Source organism: Arachis ipaensis, chromosome B9 (assembly GCF_059453495.1).
Source record: "Arachis ipaensis isolate K30076 ecotype BB chromosome B9, ASM5945349v1, whole genome shotgun sequence".
In the NCBI taxonomy this organism is placed as follows: domain Eukaryota; kingdom Viridiplantae; phylum Streptophyta; class Magnoliopsida; order Fabales; family Fabaceae; genus Arachis; species Arachis ipaensis.
The window spans coordinates 127,311,349-127,330,973 of NC_142444.1; the positions used below are offsets into that span (position 1 = coordinate 127,311,349).

The 19,625-nt window shown below is 37.9% G+C and overlaps 1 protein-coding gene across 1 annotated transcript; it reads left to right on the top strand.

The window, feature by feature from the left end:
• Positions 1-14,023: 14,023 nt before the first annotated feature.
• On the top strand, positions 14,024-19,464 carry LOC107619682 (Thioredoxin superfamily protein). The gene is made up of 2 exons (XM_016321978.3): positions 14,024-14,515; positions 18,913-19,464. Exons 1-2 carry the CDS (start codon positions 14,075-14,077, stop codon positions 19,069-19,071), a joined length of 600 nt encoding a protein of 199 aa, XP_016177464.1. The 5' UTR covers positions 14,024-14,074; the 3' UTR covers positions 19,072-19,464.
• Positions 19,465-19,625: the final 161 nt, after the last annotated feature.

Below are 19,625 nucleotides of genomic sequence, written 5' to 3' on the forward strand. Positions count from 1 at the left end.
TGAATTAAATGCTAATACTCGAGAGCAGCTTCGATCACTTATCAAGCTCTTGGATCATTCACCTACCACATGGGTTAGTGACACAATTCTTAATCAACTCCTAGCTGATCTTTTGAATTCTTCCTTAGAGCTTCCAGCTAACACACTAAATTCTGCCTCAATTCAAGAATTCAAATAACTTCTCAATGAGAGCGTAGCATCTCAATTTCAACTCTAAGAAACTGAAGCTAAATAAAATCAATATCAAAACCAATATAGACAGTTATTTGACAACCGCTCAACCAATTCAAGCTTCTCGTGAAGAATTCAATCTGAGAATCTCCCATGCTATTTCTGTCTAAGCTTTTCATGACCAGGAAGAAGCAAAACTTGAAGCAAAATTGGCTCAAATCAATGAAAAGCTTGCCAAAGTGTGACAGAACCGGGCTACTATAGCCAGACCCTTGGCAGCTGCCCAACAGGAACATCAACACCTTATTCAAGAACTTTTTTCCATTGAGACCAAGCCGGAAGAATATGAAAAATAACTCGAAAAAGTCCAATTTGACAAATTCAAACAAATCGAGGCACTTTCAATTCTGGAAAATAAAAGGGCAAAGCTGCGCTCAGACTTAGTAAAGCTAGTGGCACCTTGAATTTATTTTCATTTCAAAGTTTACTTTATTTTGTAATTATTTCTATCTTTTCTGAACTTCATACATGTTAAACTTCTATGTTTGCCAACAATAGAAATGTTTCAAGTATTTTCCATTAATCGAGTTAATCACTTTCCCTGATTCGATATCTTTAATCTGATAGGCATTTCCAGAATATGTCCCTGTTACTTGAAAGGGACTTTCCTAACTATGGGACCATTTACCCAGAAACCTCGATTTCTTTTCCATCGGTAAAATGACTTTTAAAACTAACTCGCCTATCCTGAAAGACTTTTCTTTAATTCGACGATTATAACTTCGAGCAACACTCTCTTTTTGTCGAATCACATTATCGAGCGCTAGGATTCGCTCTGAATCTAATTCATTTAACTCATCAAACATTGCATTCCAATAATCATCGACTGGCAAATCATTCTGTTTTGATACTCTTAAAGTATTCAAATTAATTTCTAATGGTAACACGGCATCATGGCCATACACCAATTTATAAGGTGAAGTCCCTATCGAACCCCTTGGCAAATTTCGATAGGTCCATAATACTTGACTCAAAGTTTCATGCCATGTTCGAGACTTATTTCCGATATGCTTTTTAATCAAGCTTATCAAGATCTTATTTGCTGCCTCCACTTGCCCATTAGCCTGTGCATAATAAGGAGTTGAAGTGACCACATTAATACTTCTTGAAGTCGCAAAATTTTTAATTTGCTGGCCAGTAAACATAGTTCCTTGGTCAGTACTTAATGTCTGAGAAATTCCAAATCGATGGATAATATGTTCCTCGACAAAGTCTATTATTTCACTTTGACTAACTTCTATTAGGGGAACTGCTTCAACCCATTTCGTGAAATAATTAATAGCTACTAAAATAAACTTGTGTTGTTTTGACGAAAGAGGGTGAATCAACCCAATCAAATCCAAACCCAACCTCTAAATGGCCATGGCTTTATTATCAAATGCAATTCAGCCGCTGGAATCTGTTGTATCAAACCATGTTTCTGACACTCTTGACACGCATTTGTATAATCAATACAATCTTTTATTATAGACGACCAATATACATGATTACGATATAACACCCATCTCATCTTCTTCCCTACCTGATGGGCATCACATATTCCATTATGAACTTCACCCAAGGTGATGTTCTGATAATCTCAACTTAAACATCTCAATAAACTTCCATCCACCCCTTTTTTATACAATTCATCAGCCATTAAGACAAAATTTATTGCTTGTAATTTTACCTTTCTGTCGACTGCAATACTGGGATTTTTTAAATAATGAGCAATAGGCTTTCTCCAATCAGAATCTTCCCATTCATCTATACACAAAACTTCTCTTTCATTTGTTGGTACTAAAATTTGGTGGATACTAGATAATTTCCTAATGTTTTCTGGACCAATTCGATACCTCGAAGTAATTTGGGCTAACTCATTAGCAATTTCATTATGAATTCTAGGGATATGCACCAAAAAAACTTTTCGAAAAGATGTTAACAATTCCCAAGCAGTTACTAAATATTTTTGTAACGTTTCATTATTACACTTGAACTCTTTTGATAACTATTTTAAAACTAACTGCGAATCCCCTAAAATTTGAACCTCTAAAGCTCCTTTGCCAATTAAAATTTCAAGACCTAGAATCAGAGCCTCATATTCGGCCACATTATTAGAACAAGGATACTTTAATTCAAACAAGAATTCCGATGGAATACCTTCTGGCGAAATAACAAGAATTCTAACTCCTGCACCATCTTTGTGCTTTGATCCATCAAAATATAATTTCCAATAATTGACTTCCACATCGATTATATTTGCCCCCTGGTCATGCAGATCTTTCGAATTATCTACAAAAAAATCTGCAATGACTTGTCCTTTAACAGCCTTTGCTGGGACATACTGTAAATCGAATTCTATCAATGCCAGCATCCATTTCCCCAAATGTCCCCTTAACATAGGGAAACTCAACATATATTTAATAAGATCAATTTGTGCTATAACTTTTACTGATTTAGCCACCATATAACACTTTAATTTCATACAAGCATGATATAGGGACAAACACAATTTTTCGATTGGGGAATACCTTGTTTCGATATCAGTTAAAACTCGGCTAAGGTAATAAACTGCCCGTTCATGCCCGTCTTCATCATCTTGGGCTAACATACACCCTATAGTATTTGAAGATGCTGCAATATATGATTTTAAAGGTTCAGATGGACGAACATTTGCCATGATTAGGGCTTTAGACAAATAAGTCTTAATAGAATCGAACGCCAACTGATGTTCCATTGTCCATTCGAATTGCAAATCATTTTTCAGTTTTACTAAAGGTGCGAACACTCTAGTTTGATCTGAGAGATTCGAAATGAACCTTCGAAGATGATTTACCTTTCCAAAAAAGATTGTACTTCTCTCTTCGATTTAGGTGCAGACAATGCCAATATCGCATCTACTTTATTCTTGTCGATAGCAATCCCTTTTTTATGAACCACAAAACCCAAAAAATTTCCAGCCGATACACCAAAAGCACATTTCAAAGGATTCATTTTTAACCCTTTCTTTCTCATAATAAGGAATGCTCTCCTTAAATGATCAACGTGTTGATTTGCCGAAATCGATTTGACCATCACATCATCGATATATACTTCCATAAATTTTTCATTGAACTCATGAAAAATAGCATTCATGGCTCGTTGATATGTTGCTCCAGCATTCTTCAAACCAAAAGGCATAACTACCCATTCATAAGTACCTAATGCCCCAGAACAACGAAAGGCAGTCTTGGCCACATATTCTTCTGCAATGAAAATCTGGTTATATCCAGAATAACCATCCATGAAACTAAGAATTTCATTCCTTGCTGCAGAATCGATTAACATATCTGCGATAGGCATAAAATACTCATCTTTTGGAGTAGCATTATTCAAATCTCGAAAATCAATGCATACTCTTAATTTCCTATTCTTCTTCATTACTGGGACAATATTCGACACCCACTCAACATAACGTGCAGTTCGAATAAATTTCGCTTTAATCAAGCGTTCTATTTCTTCTTTAATTTTTACGTTAATTTCAGGAGCAAAACGTCTTGGAGTTTGTTTCACAGGTCGAGCATTGAGTTTTAATGCTAATCGATGTTCTACTAATGAATGATCGAGACCAGGCATCTTATGATAATTCCAAGCAAAACAATCTTTGAACTCAAGCAAAAGATTGAAGAGTTTAGTTCGAAAAGGATCAACAAGATCTTTACAAATATATGTAATTCGAACATCATGAGCAGTCCCCAGATTAATTTCTTCTAAGGGATCTTGAGATTCAAACCCTTTATAAAAATTATCCTCTTTGATTGAATATTTTTTGAATCCCAAAGGTTCTAAATCATATATGCAATCAAAAGTGAAATCAATAGAATCATCAGAAATAGAAGAAACTTGATCTTTGATTAAATCATCATTACTTTTATTTTCTACACAATGAGCCTCTGCTATTAAATCGGCAGTCTGGCTCGCATCATTAGTTTCATTACAAGAAATAGGAAAATCATAACTAAATTCGACTGGAAGTGTCGAATCAAACACATTACAATTAGTAAGTCTACTAACCCTATCTGACTCAACTTCATCAGAAGAATCATCTTTATTTTCTAAAAATTGAAAATTATTTAAATAATTATGTAATATTACCAGGTAGTCGGAAACCTCCTCAACCTAGTCCATTGAACAGTCTTCAAGGTCTTCAAGAAAGACAGTCCCAACTAGTCGGCTCGAAACCCAAGTCTGGGTAACGTAACTTCACCGAAAGGCCTTATGAAGTTAAATAGCACCCTTCCCAATTATAAAGATTCAGAGATCGATCAACATTTAAGGGCTTTAATTTACGATTATATATCCTAAAATCGACATGCATTTGTTCGACATATAGACTCGAATCTGCTTTGACAATTTCAGGTTTACCCTCTGATGAGCCGAATTCACACCCCATTATAAATTTTGTGAATCCGTTCTTTTGGCAAGCGCACCAAAATTATCGTCAAGTAATAACCCACAGTGGAGTGGGATCATATCCACAGAGATTAACGGATTAAAGCAAACAATAGTTAATTAATTATCCTAGTTAGACGAATCATATTGGAGAGTGATATTCAAACAGGAAATGTAAATTGCATGAATGTAAAGGAAAGCAATAAAGTGCAAGAAAGTAATGGCAAGGAAAGTAAAGTACAAGAAAGTAAAGTCCTAGAAATGTAAAGTGCAGAAAATGTAAATAACCATAAAGTAAATAAAAGAAAGAAAGATAAAATAAGCATTGGGATCAAGAGATATTGCATTCTTCAGATTAATTGATTTCATCTCATCTTCAATCATGCTACTCATTGACCTCTTGGCAATCATGATTGATTGAGCCCCAATCCCTTGGTGACTCAATCTCTCAAATCTTGATCAATAGCCAATTCCTTGGTCTAATTGCTCATGAGAAGAGATGAAGCTTGTTCCCTGATTATACCACACACTTTCCTAGATTCAAGTAGAGGGAGGATTATATGTCACCATATCTAAACACCAAAACCCAAATCCTATTCAAGTGTGAGAAAAAATTTCAAGCATGGTTTTATGTTTCCTCTTCCAAGGTTCCCATAAAACCCAATTACGTTCAATCTCTTTTCCAAGATAATTGAATACTATCATGAAGAACGAAATTCTTTCTAGTAAATCAAAGAGAGATGAAGAGAAGAAGAAGAATAAAAACAATTAATCCATTGAAAAATAATAGAGCTCTCTTTCCTAATGGAAAGAGTTAGTAATTCATAACTAAATTATTTACAAAGTAAGAAAGAAAAGAGAAGAAATTGACGGTGAATAGAGAGGGTCCAAAGACTTCCCCCCAATCCAGCCATACCTAATTCTATGAAACTAAGGCCTTTAAATAGGCTCTCTTAAATTACAAACTTAAATGAAATTAAAAGCAAATTACAATGAAATGAAAATAAACTATTCTAAATGCTTCTTGTGGCCTTGATTGGTTGACAATTATAGCTTGAATGAGAGTTGGAATGGGCTTGATTGAAGGTTGGAGGCTATAGGGAGAAGTTGGCGTGTGGTTTCAAGTGCCACTCGCACTTGATTTTTCACTTTGGATTATGACCCACTTTGAACGCTGAATAGATGGAGTTGTTTGGGCTCAAATTTAATTTCCACTATAAAGTATTATATATTGTTAGAAATCCCTGGATGTTATCTTTCCAACGTCTTTGGAATCAACTCATTTGGATCTCTGTAGCTCAAGTTATGCCCATTTGAAGGTGGATAGGTCAGTCTGTCAAGTAGCCCAGCGTGCCACGACCACTCTCTGGCGTGCCACGCCCATATGTTATGAAACTGGCGTGCCACGCCCATTATGATACACAAAATCTTCCTCTCTGGCCATTAGAACTGGCGTGCCATGCCCAGAACCTGGCGTGCCACGCCCATTATGAAAAAATAGCTGTGCCATGCCTTCGATATCAAGTGGCACGCCCAGCTTTTGTAATGCTGAAATAATAGCATTTTTCACCTCCATTTTTAACGTCTAATCTAGAGTGTTATATATTGTTGGAAAGCTCTTGATGTCAGCTTTCCAATGCCACCAAAATCAGATCATTTGGACCTCTACAACTCAAGTTATGTTCCTTTGAAGATGAAGAGGTCAGGCTGGTAACTTTACAGTGACGTGTTTTTCTCCTTGTGATTTTGGGGTCAATATCTTCCTTAATTCTAGTGTACATCATAAAGTGTTATATATGGTTGGAAAGATCTGAATGTCTACTTTCTAATGGCACTAAAATCACCTCATTTAAAGTTGTGTATCACAAGATATCTTCATTTGAATGAGAGGAGGTCAGGCTGGCATATGCCCCGGCGTGCCACGCCCACTTCTTGGCGTGCCATGCTCATAGTGGGGCTCAAAATCACTCCTCTGGAACTTAAACCTGGCGTGCCATGCCCAAAACACCAAGTGGCACGCCCTCTTTGAGATCTTGGCTTCACAAACTTGGCGTGCCACGCCCATAGCACCAAGTGGCACGCCCATGTTGGTCTTCATTCTTTCAAGCTTGGCGTGCCACGCCTAGAACCCAAGTGGCATGCCCAAGTCACCATTAAGGTTGGCGTGCCACTCCTTCGACATCAAGTGGCACGCCCATGTTGAACTCTTCAATCTCCCTTGCTGGAATGTTGGCCTGGCGTGCCACGCCCAGAGTACTAAGTGGCACGCCCATTGATGAGAATAGGCTTCAAAGGCTTGGCGTGCCATGCCCAGAGCTCCAAGTGGCACACCAGCTTTCTTTGCTTCTTTTGTGCTTCTTTTTTGCTTCTTTTTCCACCATTTTCTACAAAGTTAAACAATTCAAAGAAATCAAAACAATATACATCTTAAGCACAAAAATACTCAATAATTAAGCATAATTAATGGAAATTAAAGGTGAAAAAGCATAGAAAAAAGGTACATGATGCGCAGTCATCACCCTCCTTAGTCCACAGAAGCACGCTCTGATGCACAGTAGAAGGTACAGCTCCTACACCATGGATCCAATCTCTTCCTAGCAAGGCATTGTAACTAGCCTTTGATGGCACTACCACAAACATAGAATGTCTTTCCGATGACCCCACTTTTACAGTCAAAGTGACTAGCCCTTTCGCTGGCGTAGAAGTCCCACTAAAATAGTCACAGCAATGTTTGTAGGGACCAGATCATCAGGATGCTTTCCTACTTTTCCCAACATCCTCTCAGGCAGAAGACAAATCGCTGCCCCACCATCAATCAATACCTTATTTATTTTAAACCCATTCAGAATGGCGATAATATGAAGGGGGCGCAGATGAGACATTTGTCTTTCAGTAGGCCGAGGAAAATACCCTGGCTCATCTTCAATGCGAATGAAGGAGAAAGCCCCCTCATCTTCCTGATCATAGTCCTCATCTGGATTACTCTCACAATCCCCAAGATATTCAGTTGGAATGATCGAGATCGTCCCTATCATGTCTTCATCTCCTTCATCAAAATACTCCTCATCGACATCAACATCCTTATGTTTGTCGACTCCAGAGGACTGAGCCACTGCTTTGCCTTTTTCCATCTTTGCAGGTGATGAAATTTCCTTGGGATAAGTCTCTCCATCAGAAGAAAAGACAATTCGAGAATGCACAGAAGGCGTTGCCCCCTTGCTTACCTCTTTTCCTGTCTCTGTTTGAATTTTCTTACTCTGATTGAAACTTCTTCTTCCACCTCTTCCTCTTGGATAACCCCTGGCTCATCCTCGATAGAAGGCATATTGATTTCGAGAAGGTGCTCAATGCCCCCATTGAGGATTGCGCCGATACAGATGGTCACACCTTTAGAATTCCTGACAATTCCTAATCCACTGAACACCTATAGCTTGGGATCGGCTTAAAGGTGCAGTTACATCATGCTGGGGGATCTTTGAACTAGAGCCCTCCATGCGTCGAATTGGCTGTCTCTGACATGCTTGTTCCTCTCTATGAGCCAATTCTTTTTCATAATTTCTTTTTCAAAGATTGCTGCCGCTTCAGCATCAAAGACAGCGTTGCACCAAGGAAATAGAGATACGTCCCGGTCTTTGATCTTTTGCTGGACCAAGAAATCCAACAAGCCGTCTCTCGTTATGGGGGTATACAAATCTCACTTGTGACTTGAAATCATCAAGAACCACATCAAAATCATAGGACATGCCAACCATGTTCACCTCTAGGCAAGGCTTGACATAGCTGGCATCAACTTCGAAGGGATCAACATCAACCTTCATCTCCTTCTTGCCATAATCAAATTTCAACCGTCCTTCCATGATTGCTTCTTGAATCAAGTCCCTGAAACGAACACAACTGTTAGTCGAATGACTTGTTGCTTGATGAAATTTATAATAAGGCTTTCCTTTTAAATCTTTCACAGAAAGCAAAGTTCTACCCTCAGACAAAACTAATTGTTTATCTTTAAGCAACACATCGAAAATCTGATAAGATTTTGAAATATCAAAACTATATTTCTTTCCACTTTTCAGTTTTGAATCATTCGACTTTTCATTGCTAGGAAGTTTCTTCAATAAAGAACAAACATATGGAGGACCTTTCTTAAGTTCAGCCAAATCGACTTCTGTTTCGAAATCGAATTCCTCCTTTGAGGATTCCATAGTTACATAAGCAACCTTTTCTTTTCGAGTAAAAGGTTTACTCTTTGACCTCTGCTCATTTCTATACTTTTCTTTTTCTTTTCTCATGAGTTCGATCTATCGAACCTTTTCAGCCAAATGAGCCAGATCAGGAATATGCACATTAAGCAGTTTCCTGCGCATATAGAATCCTAACCCCATAGTTGCTATTTTCACTATCTCACTTTCGGGTAATGTTACATAGCATCTACTTCTAGCGTTTTTGAAACGTATTAACTAATCATCAATGGTCTCACCATCTTCACGTTTCAAAGCTACTAGATCAGTAACTGCTACATTCATCTTCCCTCGATAAAACTGAGCGTGAAAAGCAGTTTCTAACTGATTCCATGTTGTGATCGAATTTGGTCAAAGATTCGAAAACCAAGTAAACGCATTCTTCGTCAATGACGAAGGAAAAAACTTTATTTTTGAATTTTCATCATTTGCTAAGTTTCCAATCTCGACCAAATAACGAGCAATATATTCAGTAGTTGATTCTCCGACTTCACCAGCAAATTTTGTGACTATCTTTGGATTTTTCACTCCTCTTGGCACTTCAGCCATTTGAACCACTTGAGGAAAAGCGGATACAAAATGTGGTTGATTCATAAAACCACATTCAGCCCAACCCGATTTAACACTTCTTCCACAATTCTAGTGACTTGACAACGTTCACCGCCATGTAGTCTGGCTAAAAGGTCATCAGCATTCTGTCCTCGGGGAACCATGTAAGGATTTTCTCGATTCAAAACATTATTTTCATTTTGCAAAACATTTTCTACTCCTTCATTATTTCCCCTGGCATTATGCCTCTCACCTTCATCATAGTCAACAATTCGAGCAATCCTCTCGACTTGTCTAGCAAGATGCTCAAATCTCGATTCATGATTAGCCAGCATGGGTTCAGAATTGTAGTCATTTGCTGAGTCAATAAATTGACCAAGTCATGGTGACTTTCCTCCACTTATTGTTGGATATACTGCCATTGAATTTGAAGCATTCGAAGTGGAGCCCACATTATAATCACGAGAATATTCGGAATATTGTTGTGGGTTTTGAATATTATTCACTCCATTTGCATTCCCAAAGCGGACAAGCGGAACAAAACCACCCACCGGTGGGGTATAACCAGGAGGAAGACCATAAGGGGGCCAACCAGCGGTTAATGGAGGTTGATATGGTAGCACAGGGCCACGTGGACGAATATTACGTCCAACATTTCAAGTTTGAATAGTCGTAACGACTATACTTTCAGTTCCAATTGCACCTTCCAAACGTGAAGATACGTCGGCTTGTTGCATGGATATTGGTATGCTATCATTGGTGGATGAACCACCATTCACATTTGATAATTCATCATCCATGTGAATGATCTTCCCACTTCGTAATTGCATACACTAAGAATCACTGGAAAAATATTTATTTGACACTTCGCTTTAAAAAATGTCCCACCGGGCGTGCCAATTTGTTTTGTCGATTTTTAGCAAATCGATGGTGGTTCGATATCTAGTGGTATGGGAGCGAAACCTACTCCTCTGTGCGAGTACCAGTTTTCTAAAAGTGTATCAAAGCGTCTTCGATTAAACAAGTATTAAAAATAAAAACTAAAGAAAGTTTGTAAATTGATAAACGAAACATAGAAATTAAAGTTTTCAAAAAGTAAATGTGCAAAAAGTGAAAAGGTTTGCATTGAAATTAAAAGGGAATGATAAAATTCCTTTGATTGGATCAAAGGACTTCGGCATAGGAATTTGAAATGCAGAAGAATAAATTGAACAACGGGAATAGAGAACACTTACAAAATAAATTTACTTGAAATGTTAAGTGTACAGAAAAGTGAATTGAAAGAAAGAAGAAGATGGAAGGAACCCTACAAAAAAGATAACTCGATTGCAGACTCAGGAATTCACTGGGATGTGAGTGTGCTTGAGTGTTTTTTTCTGAGTAAAAGTTCCAACCCTTATTCCCTAACACTTCCTAGTATTTATAGGCTATCTTACATAACTGACAATTAATTTACAATTAATTACAATTAACTGCAAGATTACAATTTTGAAATGTCATCCCTCTTGGTAACGGTTCCCGCCGCGTGATTGTAGATTTTTCCATGATTTCCTCGTGTGATAGAAGCCACTAACTCTTCCACTTCCATAACTATTCGACTAGCTCATCGAATACTTTACTCGATTTCTCAAATCGAATCTCTCACTTGATTAAATTTATTTAATTAATAAATCAATTGAAATCCAAATCAACGCCAATCACTTCCAATCCATGCTCACACGTACATCCTCTCGAGAAGCTATATCTGACTCGTTCCAAATCGATTCATTCTCATCGAAAATATTTTTCGATCAACAATGTCTTCTTCCGTTCTTCTTCTGCTAAATTCCACCTTCTCTAAATTCTTCTTTTATTTTTATTCAAGTGTTCCTTCCACGCATGTAGTTCCTCAACATGCTACTACTACTGCTAAACACTCAACCAATTTTGATTTTTTTTCACTATTCTATTTATTTTCTCTTTCCTTAGACTATATTTTTCATATTTGTTTGGAAAACACTTCTCCTATTTTCACTGTTCAATTGAATAAAATACCACTCAATAGTTTCATCTTTTCATTTTACCCATGCAAAGATTAGGACTCTGCCTATGTCCTAAAAAAATAGTTGGGTATTTAAGAAGAATCGTCTTTTTTATTAGTCAGGAAGAAGAATATTAATGAGCCTAGTTATTGGGTCTTAATAAAACCCACGAAAGAACCTAAAAGTATTCCGACAAAATTATTGTAAGAAAAAGAAAAAGTGTTATTCAGTTCTAGCTCTCCCCTTACGTTTTCTTCTAGACATAGTTATAAAAATCGGATCGATCAGGATAATCTGACCGAAAAACTAGTGAACCGACCTCAAGACTAATCCGGATTGAGCATAGAAGGCTGAAAGTGAACCAAGCTGAGTCGAGTTAGACCAAGCTCAAGCTTGGCTCACGAAAATTAATTTTGGCTCATGGCTCGACTCATTAACAATTAAGCCTATTTCGTAAGCTCAAACTCGGCTCAGCGAGAGCTCACGAGCTGTCTCAAATAATACGAACATATTCTATAATTTTAAATCAATAAATTATAACTTATATATATTAAAAAAAATTAAAAAAGATAAATTTTATATATTGTCTATCTATCAATTATAAATTTTTTATTTATCTTACATCAAAATTATATATAAAAATAACTATAAAATTTTAAATAATTAAGAACATTAATATATATATATATGTTAAATTATTAATATGCATATCCTAAATGCATTTAATATTATATATATTCAAGCCAGCTCACGAGCTAATGAGCTGAGTTTATCCAAGTTCAATCTCAGCTCATTTAATTTATGAGCTTAATTCCAGGTTTAAGTTCGACTCACCAGTTCACGAGTTCGAGCTAGCTCATGAGCGAGTTTGACTCATTTCCGGGCCCAGCATAGCACCAACGAAGAATAAAAACTGATGTTCTGAAAATTGAACCGGACTGGCCGGTTCAACCGGGTTAACCGGAAACCGGTCACTTAGTCGATTCGGTCCACCTGCAAAACCGTCCTGTAAAAAACCGATAAAAAATCGGTCGAATCGGTGATTAACCGGCGAACCGGACAAACCGGCCGGGTTCTCCCCCCCAATCACTAAATGGCGTCGTTTGATGCTGAAAAAAATATAATTAATAAAACATATAAACCATGCGGTCCCTCCCCCTTCTCTCTCTCTCACACACCTACCCAGCCTCTCGCTCTCTCTCTTCGCTGGCACAGAAGAAACCCTATCAGCCTCTCTCTCTCTCCCAGACAGCCAGCAGCAGCAGGCAACCGCCAGCGCCGCCGTCACCGACGAACTCTTCTCCTCAGCCAGCGTCAAGCCCTGCCGTTGCGATCCTCTTCTCGGAGCTGCTGTTAGTGTCGCCGCCTCTGTCCTTGTCGTCGTCAGCCACCCTAAAATCGTGTCTCTATCCTCATCGTCGATCCCCTCGATGCCTGAGCTCACTTTTATTTGGTTTTCTGATTTCTGATTCTGAGTCTATTAATTTCTGCTTATTTTAAGTTACTGAATTTCTGAGTTTGTAAGCCTCAATCCATACACTGCTTTAGTTTTATTTTTGGGAGTTTAATTGTTGTTTTTTTGGATTTAATTATGTTGACTGTTGCATGTTGTTTTTTCTGGGTTAATTGTTGGTTTTTGATTGCTGTCTTCTGGATTTAATTCCTGTTGATTGCTGTCTTCTTCTTTTTAGTTTTTTTCATTTTGTTAATTATATGAATTAATCAGTTTTTGTAATTCTGTTTCTGTAAGTTTCAAATTATGCTTTTGTTCTATTTTTAATTTGTTACTGCAGTTTGATTTCATACTTCATAGTCAGTTTGTTTGTAAATTCAGTAGTTAGCACTGTGATTCTGTTTGTAAATTCAATAGTTAGTGGTTATTACTAATTTGTTGGTTAGTTTTGATTATTATATTACAAATCCTAAGTTGCTTTTATTTGAGTTGCTACTGTGATTATGAGTTTTGGATAGTTTCGATTATTAGTGGTTATTATTGTGATTCTGAGTTGCTTTTTTATCTGATTTTTTTTTTTGTTTTCTGAGTTGCTATTTTCTTGAAGCACTTAATTATGATTATGATTTTTTATGATCAGTGTCTTTGTATAGTTGAAAACTTGTTTGTCAATGTTGTTTGATTTGATGGTAGAACATTATGTAAATTTAGATGTGTTTTGATCTATTTAGTTATAAATTTTGATATTTTAGTTATAAACTTTGATGTTTAAAGTTATATATGAATTTTTATTGATAAATTATAGCCAATTTATTATGTAAAATTGTGAAATTTTAAATTTTATTAGGTTAGAAATTATTGAATTTAAATATTTAAAATTATATATTAAATTTTTAATAATTTTATTTAATATTTAATTAAACCGGTTGAACTTCGGTTGAACACCGGTCGAACCATTAAACCAGTGAACTACACCTCACCGATTTATTGATCGGTCCGGTTCTCGCAACCTTGATAAAAACCATTGAAAACCGGTTTGATCCAAGCGGTTTTATTAGAAACCAAAACTGATTCGAAATTAAAATTTTGTGCAAAAAAAAAAAAAAAAAAAAAACACCCTAATCTTCAAAGAAGCCCTCTCCAATCTACTCTTAAGTCTTGATTCACTCACACTCATGGCAGGTCAGGGTCTCTGGGAAAGAAAGAAAATGGGTGTGGTTCCCAACTCAAGCCAGAAACCTCTGTTCTGCGTAAAATGGCCATGGCACCAAGCTTCAAACACCAACACCTGCAACTTCGACGGTCCATGGCTCTTCACCTCTCTCCGAAACCTCGGTTCCCTCGCTCTCAATTTCGCCGCCACTGTCACGTCGTCACAACAAACGAAGGTGAAAATGGCCACCGGTGAAATGGCGTTGGATCAGGCGGAGGCGGAGCATAGGGCGTTCGCGGCGGCTCTGGCCAGCGGGAAGGAGGCGACGGTGCTCGAGTTCTATTCTCCAAGGTGCAGGCTCTGCAGCTCAATGCTCAAATTCGTCTCCGAAGTTGAGTCCAGGAACTCTCAATGGCTCAACGTTGTTATGGCAGATGCTGAGAATGAAAAATGGCTGCCGGAGGTAATTTCTTTTTTCTGCGCAATTTTCTAGTTGATTATTGATGATGAAATAGGATAGGAGCGTGATGCTGTTGCATAACTAAGTTAATCAATGCTTGGATTTTTAGTTTATTGCTTATGGTAATAGATGAAACTAGGTTGATTCATCTGAAGCAAGTTAAACGTACTGAGTTTATTTCTTTATTTATTCTTCACCTGGTTCTGTATGATCCATGTAGCAGACTCCTACTAGAGGGGTAAGTTTTGTTGTTGTTGTATTCTTCAACTGGTTTTGGATGATTTTAAAAGGTTCAGTTTGTTGTGATATATTTAATAACTTTGGAAAGAGGAGTGTTGGAATGAATGATATTATTTAAGGTAGGTAAAGAGGTGAGTGAATTCATAATGTGTTGCTCATTGGCTCTGGATCATTTCTTAGGTCAAGTAACCAATTTGAAGGTGAAAGTCCTTTGTGATGTTTGATTGATTTTACCTTGATTCAGCATTGGAAAGTTCCAGCAGTTTGGAGACTTCTCAACTAGCTGATTGATGATTACTCTATAGCCTGGCTGATTGAAGTTATTTTCATGGCCATTGTTTTAAAGGAATAAATCAGAATGAACTTGAAAATCTGTAGTTTCTTGTTCTAAGTAGGTCCATATGTCCACCTTTAACTTTGTTGTCTAGACAACCTCTGGGTATATACTTCGGGTTGATTTAGCCTTTGGAAATCCCCACGAGGGATCCAACTTGATCTTTGTGTAGGTTTCTTATCTCTTGCACAAATGGCAGCAAAATTTTCCAATCTTACTTATCCCTTGGGAATTCTTTATGACGAGAGTATATGATGTTATAGTGTCAGATATCCTGGTGTACTGCATGAAGAGGAAAAGATGAGTGAGGAGCAAAAGAGGGAACTGGCTTTGTAGCTATACTCCTGCTAAGCTGTGCTGGCAGGGACAGTGCAAGGTGGGAAGATTTCACTGAGAAAAGAAGAGGGGGAGGGTCGAGGTTAAATTGCACAGTATATGCAAGGGTGTGACTAGGATATTCAGAAAATTAGTTACTGATAAATTGGGATATTTGGCATGGACCATAACCATGCAGGCCATGGTGTATTGTGGTAGCATGAAAATATTATCATCTATAATAAGCACAAACAAACACCCAACAAATTATCAATAATTTATTTTTATTTGTTTTGCATCATCCTAGTAGGTAATCTTTAGCTCAATGGTTGGTAGAGTATTTTCCATTGTATGCCAAAATTACCCAAGGGAACTCCGTCTATGTTACACTTGCGGTACATAGCCGGTCCTAAACCCGGATAAAGGAGGAGGGTTGTGTTAGGTCTTCGGCAACCAACATAAAAATATAGCCGAACCCTCATGACATGAATCAAAGACATTATTGCACTAAAGCTAGGTCGTTATCCGGAAGCAACGCGCTGTACGGCTCGAGTATGGTGTCAAAGCAAGAGCCGTTGCATCGGTGCCCGGATGTAGTGTTAAATGAGCAAGGGTTCTCGCGTTTTCGTGAACGGACGAGGGTAAATAAGCTAGTTCATAAAGTAAAAGGTAAAGGTCGAAGCGAGAGAAGGTTGAGATTTGGGACATGGAACATAGGCACTCTAACAGGAAAGTCCATGGAGGTGGTGGACACTATGACAAGGAGGAAGATTAACATTATGTGCCTACAAGAAACGAAATGGGTTGGTGCAAAGGCTAGGGAGTTGGATACTTCTGGTTTCAAACTTTGGTATACAGGAAAGGTGAAGAATAGGAATGAGGTTGGAATAATTGTGGATAAGCAGTGGAAGAAGGACGTAGTGGATGTCAAGAAGGTGGGAGATCGAATCATCTCTATCAAACTTGTGGTGGAGGGAGGTGTTTTCCATGTGATTAGCGCCTATGCACCGCAAGTGGGTTCGGACGAACAACACAAGATAAGGTTTTGGGAGGATCTAGAGAGTTTGGTTCAAGGCATACCTTTGGGAGATAAAATTTTCTTAGGAGGAGATTTAAATGACCATGTTGGGAGAGAAGTGACTGGATATGGGAGTATCCACGGAGGCCATGGTTTCGGGGTGATCAATGCCGATGGTGAAACTATTTTGGATTTTTCCTTGATCTTTGATCTTCTCATCGCAAATACATATTTTAAAAAGAGAGACGAACATCTTATAACCTATAAGAGTGGCATGACAAGCTCTCAAATCGACTTCTTCTTGTTGAGGAGAGTCGACCGGAAATTTTGCATTAACTGTAAAATTATCCCGGGAGAGAGTTTGACAACACAACATAGGGTGCTCGTCATGAATTTTCGCGTTGAGCAAAAGCTGAGGAAAAGACATCATACGAAGAACCCAAGGACAATGTGGTGGCGGATGAAAGGTGAGGAACAAAGAAGCTTCCTAAGACGGATAGGAGAAGAGGCAAAGTGGGATGGGAATGGAAGCGCGGAAGAGATGTGGAGGGAGATGGCAGAAGTTATTAGAAGAACAGCAAAAGAAAGTTTTGGTGAATCTAAAGGAATAGGACCAAGAGACAAGGAGTCCTGGTGGTGGAATGCGAGTATACAAGAAAAGATAAAGATAAAAAGGGAATGCTTTAAAGAGTGGTCTTTATGCCGCAATGCAGATAATTGGGAAAAATATAAAGCGGCTAAGAAAGAGACAAAAGTGGCTGTAAGTGAAGCAAGAACAAGAGCATATAAGGGTCTCTACTAGTCTTTGGGCACGAAAGAAGGAGAAAAAGGTATATATAGAATCGCAAAGAGCCAGGAAAGAAGAACGAGAGATTTGGATCAAGTTAAGTGCATAAAGGATAAGGATGGAGATGTATTGGCTCAAGAGGAGAAAATTAATGAAAGGTGGAAGAGCTACTTCTACGAGTTATTTAATGAGGGACAGAAGACTCTTCTGAGCCTTGGTCGATTATGTACAAGGGAAGAAGATCAAAACTTTGACTACTATCGAAGGATTCGAGACTTCGAGGTAAAAGAGGCTCTAAAGCAGATGAAAAATGGCAAGACAGTAGGATCTGATAATATCCCGATTGAGGTTTGGAAGAGTCTTGGAGAAAAAGGCATCAACTGGTTAACCATGCTTTTTAATGAGATTTTAAGGTCAAAGAAGATGCCTGATGAGTGGAGAAAAAGCACCTTGGTACCTATCTACAAGAATAAAGGGGATATACTTAGTTGCAGAAACTATAGAGGAATTAAGCTTATGAGTCATACTATGAAGTTATAGGAAAGGGTGATAGAACGGAGGTTGAGAAAAGATACACAAGTAATAGAGAACCAATTTGGATTTATGCCAGGCAGATCTACTACTGAAGCGATATACCTATTAAGAAGGATGATGGAGAGGTATCGTAGTAATAAAAGGGATCTACATATAGTGTTTATTGATTTGGAAAAAGCGTATGATAGGGTACCAAGGGAGGTCTTATGGAAGGTTTTAGAAAAGAGGAGAGTAAGGATCGCATATATTCGGGCAATTAAAGACATGTATGATGTGACCACAACTAGTGTGAAGACTCAAGGTGGTGTGACAGAGGAATTCTATCGCACCGCTATAAGACTGTCTATGCTGTATGGTACGGAGTGTTGGGCGGCTAAAGGAGAGCATGAACATAAGCTGAGTGTGGCAGAGATGAAGATGTTGAGATGGATGAGTGGTCATACGCGATTGGATAAAATAAGGAATGAAGATATAAGGTAGAGAGTTGGAGTAGCACCCATTGTGGAAAAGATGGTTGAATCGCATCTCAGGTGGTTTGGACATGTGAGAAGAAGACCGATAAAACATCCAGTCAGGAGGGTGGATGAGATGGAAGATGGACAAAGGGCGAAAGGCAGAGGAAGACCTAAGAAGACCATCCATGAGGTGGTCAAACGAGATCTACATGTAAACGGTCTCTCTGTAGACATGATACATGACAGAGCACAATGGCGTCGTTTGATTCATGTAGCCAACCCCACTTAGTGGGATAAGGCTTTGTTGTTGTTGTTGTTGTATGCCAAAATTACCCAAGGGGCAAGATGTTTTAGATGCACTCTACATGCTGGTTATACCATGGGAAAAATGTGATTATTATACTGATATAGTGGATGGCACCCAATTGAGCATTTAGTGCAGGTCTACTGCCATTGCACAACTTTAGAAGTTAGAAAATCAAAGTGCAATGTAAAGGAATAGCTTCTTAAAGGCCGACCTTTAAATTTATTTTCACGAATTACTAATTTTGTTTTGGGTTCATCCTTGTTTTCGTTAGTGGTTTCTTATATTTGCAAAGATAATGATAGTTAACAAATTTCTTAATGCCATTATTTGTGTGATTAATTTCATGAGGAGAAAACATTCTGTTCATTATGGGTTCCTTGTAGACTTATATTTAAATCTTGCTATTGCAGCTGCTTAATTATGATGTTACGTATGTTCCTTGCTTTGTGCTTCTTGACAAGCAAGGAAGAGCTCTAGCGAAAACAGGTGTTCCACACAGTCGTTTACATGTTATAGCTGGCGTCTCCCATCTTCTCAAAATGAAGCGTCCTCAACAAAATAGTACATGATGCGAAGAGTCTCTATTATCATTTATATGAAACTAACATTATACAACATTGGCCAGAGATAATTGAGACGGGATTACGGTTTCAGGTGAGATTTTATCCCGTTTGTAAGTTTAATCATAGTAAGTAATGTATAACACAAGCCCATCATGTAGTTATCCTTCTTAAATTTATTTAGTTAGTTAAAATTCGATTACCTTTTTATATTAACTATTCATCTTGCCTTGTTCCTCTATTTTCTTCCTTTCCAAAGCTCTAGATTGATATCGTGTATCATGTTGAGGATAATATCAGCCAGTGAGAGTTAGTGGAAGTTAGAATTTGTTATGTAGTTGGGCTGAGCTGCCACCTTTTCTGTCATGATTTCTGTTACTAGATGAGTGAGTTTGTTATGTAGTTGGGCTGAGCTTCTCTCTTTTCTCTGATTTTCTTGGCTCTGCACAATTCAGAGCAGCTCCTGATACCTCTCATACCAAACACATTGACCATTCGAAGTGTGTATTAGACATCGCCACAAAAAGATGTCGAGTTTTCCTGTTCTCAATGGCCATCTTTTT

Coding starts and splice junctions, on each gene's coding strand:
- LOC107619682 (XM_016321978.3), top strand. CDS start 14,075: ATGGCAGGTCAGGGTCTCTGGGAAAGAAAGAAAATGGGTGTGGTTCCC. Junction 14,516..18,912: donor ATGAAAAATGGCTGCCGGAG/GTAATTTCTTTT, acceptor TTGCTATTGCAG/CTGCTTAATTATGATGTTAC.